The sequence below is a fragment of the Carica papaya genome, chromosome 4, assembly GCF_054855325.1.
Source record: "Carica papaya isolate Zhongbai chromosome 4, ASM5485532v1, whole genome shotgun sequence".
In the NCBI taxonomy this organism is placed as follows: Eukaryota; Viridiplantae; Streptophyta; class Magnoliopsida; order Brassicales; family Caricaceae; genus Carica; species Carica papaya.
In genome coordinates, this window is record NC_142312.1 from 15,694,401 (window position 1) to 15,702,182 (window position 7,782).

Here is a 7,782-nt window from a genome sequence, read left to right on the forward strand (position 1 = left end):
TACTACCTCCTCATTTGTATTAAGACATACAATCCCAAGCCCTCTCTAAACAGAGGCATCGCAATTTAATTTATATGTACCTGGTTGAGGCAAAAACCTTTTTATAGGAGCTTCTTGATTCCATTACTTATTACATTTGCTAAAATAACATCTCTTGTGCTCTTTTTCTCTCTTTTGTACAATCTTAACATCTTGAAAATTTGATACGGTTGTGCTCATTTTATCTTATAATACTAGACCCAACCAAATTTCCTAGGAAATATATGGATAAAACAAGATTGCATTTTGGTGTAAAAAATAAATAAATATTGTCATGCATGAATTACAACCCAAAACAAGAAGTGAATGCCCCAAAGTGGGATACTTAATAATATTTAGACAAGTGATCAAATTTTTCTTGTCACCATACACAAGGCATGTGGTATCCACTATAATTCCTTTACAAGCTAACATGTACCCTGTCGAAAATCCTCCCAAAAAAAAATGCTAGCAAAAATACTTCACTCAAGGAATTACCTTAGTATTCCATAATTATATTAGCCAAGGTTTACACTCTAATCTATCATGCTCTTAAATATCCTGATTTTGCATAATATTGTCTTAAAGGTTCATACATCCACATTAGTTTATCTAAAGGTAGTCTAAAACTCAAATGTATATTAGCCATCTCCATAACTTCATGAGGTTAAAACAATTGAGTAAGGGGATATTCCACAAAGGTCCATGTGGTAAAAGCAACTCCAAAACTCTCTCGACATCCGAATTCATAAGACGTGGAGTCCATACTTCGCCACTCATCTAATTAGGCAACTAACCATCTTCCTATATCCTCACATGCTAACCATTCCCAATGCGCCATTTAAGCTCCTCAACAACTAATGTCTGACCATACAAAAGACTTCTCCAAGTCTTAGTTTGTCAATGACTAAGGGAAGTTGATAACAAATTCCCATTTCTAAAGTATTAAGCCTGCAAAAGCTTAAATAATAATGAGTTCTGATTTTTCACTAACCTCCAAGCTTGCTTCTCAAGAATAACTTGGTTAAAAAATTGGAAATCTCTGAAACCCACCCAATCCACCATGCAATGTACTAAAACACAACTCTAACCATCAAAGCTAAGTAATATTATCACCATTTGATTCCCAATAAAAACTTATAAATTGTCACTATAATTGATTGTAAATTGATTTACGTAATAAAAACATATTCATCACACATACTGGGATGGATTAAGCCACTAACTTAATGAATATCTCTTTACTAGCCTCAGATAACTTATTTAGATGCCAAATTTAAATCCTTTTCACCATCCTATCCACCAGGTATCCAAAAGTTTACTAAGAAGAATAACCTAACATGGTTGGGATGCCTAAATACTTCTTGTACACTTCTACCATTTGGACTCCATACACACTTCCTAAGTGTTGTCTCTCATATTCTTTAATCTCTCTAGAGTTTTAGAGAAAGCAATCAATAATTTCTATAAATTAATATATTGACTTGAAGACCTTGTATATTTAGACAACATATCCCAAATAACTTGAATTTCTTCAACTTGACCTTTCCAAAGATAATGTTGTCGTCAACAAATAACAAATGAGTAATTGATGGGATTGAGCAAGTAATCTAGATACCATGTAGTCTTCCCTTATATTCTGCCCTCCTAAGTAAAGTTAAGAATGCTTTCGCACATAAAATAAAAAAATAAAGGAGAGGACTTTTCATTAGTAAGAATAGAGTAAGCTACAATAAAGACATGATATGGTAAAAGATATAAAATTTGGATGAAAACACAATCATAAAATCATTTGCTCTCAGAAAGGCTAGAAAACACTATTGTAGATTTTACAATTATCCAGTTTCAAAATTAAAAAAAAAAAAAAACCCCCCATGGCTAGAATTACATTGATTTTTCATATGATAAAATACTTCAAAAGTAATCAATGTAATATCAATTATAAGTCAACTAGGGATAGATGCAGAGTGTGAAACATGTATATTGCTTCATACAATTAGGCAATATACTTGGTGATGAGCTTTATGATTACCTTATGTAAACTGATAGACATTAAAAAAGGATTTTAAGATTTTAAAACTTTCTGTACAAGAGCAATATAAGTATGATATGTTTGGCAGATGCATACAATTACTCCAAAAATTAATAATAAAAAGTTAGATGTCATATTTAACTATATATCAAATTTTTTTAAAAAATAAAGAAGACGTACCATCAAGTCTCAGTGCTTTATAAGGTGCATTTATTGTAGTGTTGAGAAGAAATCCATTTTCGTGTAGGGTACCAATAGTGAGCATTCATATCCCCAATAATCCTTGGCTCTACATATTATAATACCTTACCAAAGTTTCAAATCCGACTTCCCAAATACATTTAAGAAATACGTAATAAAAAAATAATAATATCCTCCGTAATTAATGTCACAATCCTCACCATAACCCATTATCTCCACAATTGTATTTCTTTTCTTACATTATGTACCCTTGGAATGAAAAAATTGTGTTTTAACCCCATTTCAATCAATCAATTTTTAATTTCATGTGCCTAGAAATTTTTTTTCCCGATAAAACTCATTTAATGTTGCTTCCATTATTTTTAATCTAGCCATATTTTTTTTTTAATCTTACATGACAATTGAAATGAATTCATTTCAACTATTGATTTGCTTATCTTTTTTCTAATGTTTCCAACTACCTCATGTTCCCACTTCTTTAAAGTTATAAAATAGTTCCCCAATTTCTCAAATAACCCCATTACATATAGGCATGTGAGGTAATTAAGTACAACTAGAGAATAATCAGAGCCATATATTGGGAAGTAAGAGACTCTAAAACCTAGGTATAATATTTTCTACAAGGGTGTGGCGACAAATCAATCTAAGAATTTCTAAACTTATCCGATGTAGCAAGTCCTTTCCAGCATGTAACATTCTACTGATGTATCACGAAACACATCTATTCTATGAGCATGTACGACATAACCCCCTTTTGTTCACTATTATGGATGATCTTATTAAATTTGCCCTAGTCTTGTCCTTTGTCTTCCATTTCACATCTATGACAATGTTAATGTAAAATAAATTTTCTTAATATACATTACATTTATGGTTGAGAAATGATCATCAATAAGCCAAATTCAATAACATATTTTGTTTTGGTCAATATCCATGGCCAGGAATCGATAAACCTTCATACTTATGTACTTTTAAGAGCATGTATATGGTCCCTCACACATTTTCTCCTTATAAACTAGGTGTCATCTATAATTTTTAATATATTATTAAAAAATTTAGTTTTGTTTCGTTTGAATGGATGATTTTATAGAAGAAATTAACAATGGCAATCGAACCATATTTTCTTGCAACCTTATTTTGATGTGAATGACTCCACTAAGACATACAAGACTCTTAATCGTGATCCATCAAGACAACATTCCATAAAAAGGAAATTATCTTGTCGTTAAGAGAAGACAAACCCTCACAGCAAATATATGAAGTCCTATGGAATAAGGCCTTGTTGCCACACAATTTTCAATTCATCTATCAAAAGCTCAAAATACATATCTAACTTCTTAGTATTTTTCAAACTTGATATTATTATAGTTAAAATCATATATGTGGTATCTAAGCACATAAGAGGTAATGATTATATGATGTCAAAATGACTAAAATAATTATGGCTTATTAAACTAAGCTAATAGAAAAAAACTATCTATATACAACCCAAGCCTTACATTGAATGACTTTTATTGAAAAATTGGATATTTAACATTAGAATACTTTTAAGCCCCTCTATGTGAGTCACGCATAACAATACCATCATATTGATTATAGTGATGCCACTACAATTTCCCAATTATGTTTTGTGGTTATGCCTTTGACACAAACAGACCAACATTAGCATTAGTGGCTAATATTGCAACACTTTTTATGGTAATTCTTTATTTTTTTCTTCTCTCTATTCGTAATATGGTATTGAATCCTCTGATAAAACTTTTAATTGTAGTTATCCTTTTACTAGGAATTAGATCCTTGTCTACACTCTCTCAAGAGTTAGTGGAAGATCTAGGATGTAAAAAAAACCCTTATATATGGACCAATAAATGCATAGGGTCAACAAATGTTAAAGTTTGCCTAGACAGGTATTTGTCGACCCATTTTGCCAAACCGTATACCCACACATAACGATCACACACTGTTATGTTTTATTTTTTCAATCACAAATCCCTCCTAATTGACACTTTAGGAGTACACCTTACCCCCAAACAAACTTACTAGCTTTCAAAACTAAAAATGCTTACATCCAAGATCTAGCCAGTGCTCCGTTAGTAAATAAAGTATGGGATCAACCTGTTATTAGCTCAAAGAGTCACCAGTCATGTTAGAAACTCAAATTGGTGTCATCTTCTCTCAAACACAACTACTTTAAATACTATTGCACTCTATAGAATATGATTGCAAATATTCAAGCACATGAAATGGATCTACAATAAAATTATCTAACTATTAAAGCAACAAAACAATGAATCAAGGAAAAACATATCCAATTGGGAGATAGGAATATTTCCTATTTTACTTTAAAGTTACTACCCAAAGAAGGAAAAATTATATAACCTTTACTTGGATCAATCAAAATTAGTGGCTCACTGATCATCAGAACATAAGTGTATACTTCAAAGACCAATATGTCAAACTCTTACTACTTTACCACCTTTCTCTACTCTAATCTTATTACTTTATCCTCAACCCATTTTTGCCTCAATTAGTGACCGTCTTAGTGTTATCCTATAAGAGGTTAAAAATTTATTAGGCTTTCAAGTGTACAAGCCCTAATAAAACACTTGGCCCTTATGGTATACCCTCCTCTTATATAAAACCTACTTTAAAATAATTAAATCAGACTTATAGTTGCTTATATACACTCCATCTTTCACTCTAGCCTCTTATTAAAAGAACTAAATCGAACTAATATTGTCTTAATAACCCAAAATCCTTTTCTTAAAGTCTTAAAAACTACATACAGATCTCTCTATTTAATATAAGCTACAAAATAGTAACTAAAATTTTAGCCACCCTAATCAAACCTCATTAAAGACCAGATTATCTCTTGTGATCATGTTGTCTTTATTCCTAACAAATACATACAAGATAACTCTATAATGACTCATGAACTTCTATATTCTATGAAACATAAATGACATAAAAAAAATGTTGATTTTTTTATTAAAGATGATATGAGTAGAGCCTTTAATCAAATTGAATGGAGTTTCTTAAATAAACTCTCCACAATATTGGTTTATCTCCCAAATTTGTTTAACTATTATTCCAATATTATGCTACAATCTTCTACTAATTAGCATAAATAAGTCTCTTATTCAAGCTTCACTCACCCAAAAGGGAGATCTTCTAACTCTTTTTTCTTTTTGTTTTTTATATTGATGCATTATCAAGCTTAATATGCAATATTGAACAATAAAACCTCATATAAGGTCCATAAAACAATATTAAAGCATGCTCCATCTCACCCTTATTTTTTCGAATGACCTCTTCCTATTTAGAAATGCCACCCAAAAAGCCTTGAAACCTACCTCCAACTTCTCACATCCTACTATGAATGATTTAGATAATAACTTAAATCAATCCCACATTCTATTTAGCGCTAACCTCACCTGCTCACTATAGCACCAGTTAACACAAATGTCAAGCTCCCTAAATAAATAAAGTATGTACTTAGATTTATCCCTTAAATATCAACCAAAAATCTATACATATCAAAGTGTTAAAATTTAAATAGTAATAGTATTAAGTTTTTATCTTTAGATTCTTTTATGTTAGATATAAAAATATTTTGTTATTTTTATTCTTAATATTTATTTATTGTATATTAACTAATTAAATAAATAGGATAAGTTAGTGAATTAAAATGATAGAAACCGGTAAATAGTGAACTATAATGGGTGAGGGATACTATTGTTGAAATCTTTATATCAAAACAGCAACAGCTTAGAAACGTATTATTGAAAATAATTAAATTTTGTAAAGTATTTTATGAATTCTTGTTAATTTTATGATTAAATAATGTCGGCGGCAATAATTTTGGGCACATGTTGACTAATCGACTTTTAGAGTATAATTGATTATTTTGACCCAAAAATTAAGCTAACTCTTGGCTTAATTTAGAAATTCATGATTTACAATAAACATATTTAAAAGGCAAAGAGATGAGTAATAATTGTCAATTTATTTGTATAGCAATGTTTATATTTAAACTAATTGTTTAATTGGTAAAAATTAATAAATGATAAGAGTTTAGTGTAATTTTTTCAAATCTATTTTATATGAAAAATTCAGTTTTGATTTTTGTATTAAGATTATATTTATTGATGCAGATTTTTATACATTACACCACTAATATAACATATAACAAAATTTCTAATTTTATATATCTCCCAAAGAGATTGACCACTTTGGTTAAATCAAACATTGAAAGAATTTCTTAAATCATCAAATTTTTAGAAACAAAATTATAAATGTACCAACTTAATTGATATGTGACAACACTATCCTCAAATATTTAGAAATAAAATCCATGAAAATACAAAAATACCCTTCTAACTAGTAATAAAAAGAAAATTCTATTCGTGAATGGCCAATCCGCCTTTTAGGGGTAAAATTGTAATATTACAACCCCCACGCAGGGGTGACGTGACTGCCAAACAAAATAAATCAAAACCTACTATTTACAAAAAAAAAAAAAAAAAAAAACATTCCCTACTCCGGTATCGTACTCAGCATCGCATTAAACTTGTTCCTCCTCCCTTTACTGGATTTCCGGCGAGTTTTCTGGCCGGAAAACTCAACCGTGGAGACACATTTCCGACTACACTCAGAGTTATGAGTGAGTCCATTCTTCATTAAAGCTGAACTCGCCTTGACTGCCAATGCAGCCATTTGTTGAGGCGGCAATGGGTGTTTTAACCAAGTGAGAGGCAAGGCGAAGTAGAGATGACCAGGCTGTAGATGATCCTCGTGATGGACGGCTGAAACGACGTCGTCGAAGTCCATGTCGTCGGAATTGCAGATGAAGCAAGAAGGATTGTTGTCCAATAGAAAGGAGACTTTAACGGGGTAAGGGAACTCCTGCAGGGTTCCGTCTTGGAGGATGAGCTTGGCGGTGGCGATGTTGGTCGATTGGCAAGAAGTGCAGACGCCCATTTAGGTTTTGTTTGGGGGAGAGAAAAATTGGAAAGTGAATGCGGAAGATGAAAGAGAAAGAGGGAATGGAGAATATATAGGCATGGAGAATGTTGTTATTGTTAATTATTATTATTATTATTATTATTATTATTAAAGTTGCCAGGCTGTAATGGAGTGGTGACAGGTTGTGATATGAGAGGAGTAGTAATTATAGATGAATCTTTTTAAGTAATTTAATTATAACGTGACACACCAATAAATATGATTTTATACATTTACAATTTTTTATACGAATTTAAATTTAATTTATTATATTTATAAATTCATTAATATATTTTAAATACGACATGTAATTATTATATCATCACAACTTGTAAGAAGTGGCTTAAATTTTATAATACAAATATTTGATTTGAAAATATGTTACGTTTATTTAGTGCTTAAATGACTTCTCATTTATGTTATTTTCTTTGTAAATAAAAACCTTCATACATCATAAATTATAAATGATTTAATTATAGTATTTCAAAGTTCAAATAATTTAAAAATAATGTCATAAATTAATGTAA

At 30.4% G+C, this 7,782-nt stretch overlaps 1 protein-coding gene across 1 annotated transcript; it reads right to left on the bottom strand.

The window, feature by feature from the left end:
- Window positions 1–6,540: 6,540 nt before the first annotated feature.
- On the bottom strand, window positions 6,541–7,291 carry LOC148266317 (HTH-type transcriptional regulator). The gene has a single exon (XM_088219130.1). It carries the CDS (start codon window positions 7,229–7,231, stop codon window positions 6,788–6,790), a length of 444 nt encoding a protein of 147 aa, XP_088075256.1. The 5' UTR covers window positions 7,232–7,291; the 3' UTR covers window positions 6,541–6,787.
- Window positions 7,292–7,782: the final 491 nt, after the last annotated feature.

Coding starts and splice junctions, on each gene's coding strand:
- LOC148266317 (XM_088219130.1), bottom strand. CDS start 7,231: ATGGGCGTCTGCACTTCTTGCCAATCGACCAACATCGCCACCGCCAAG.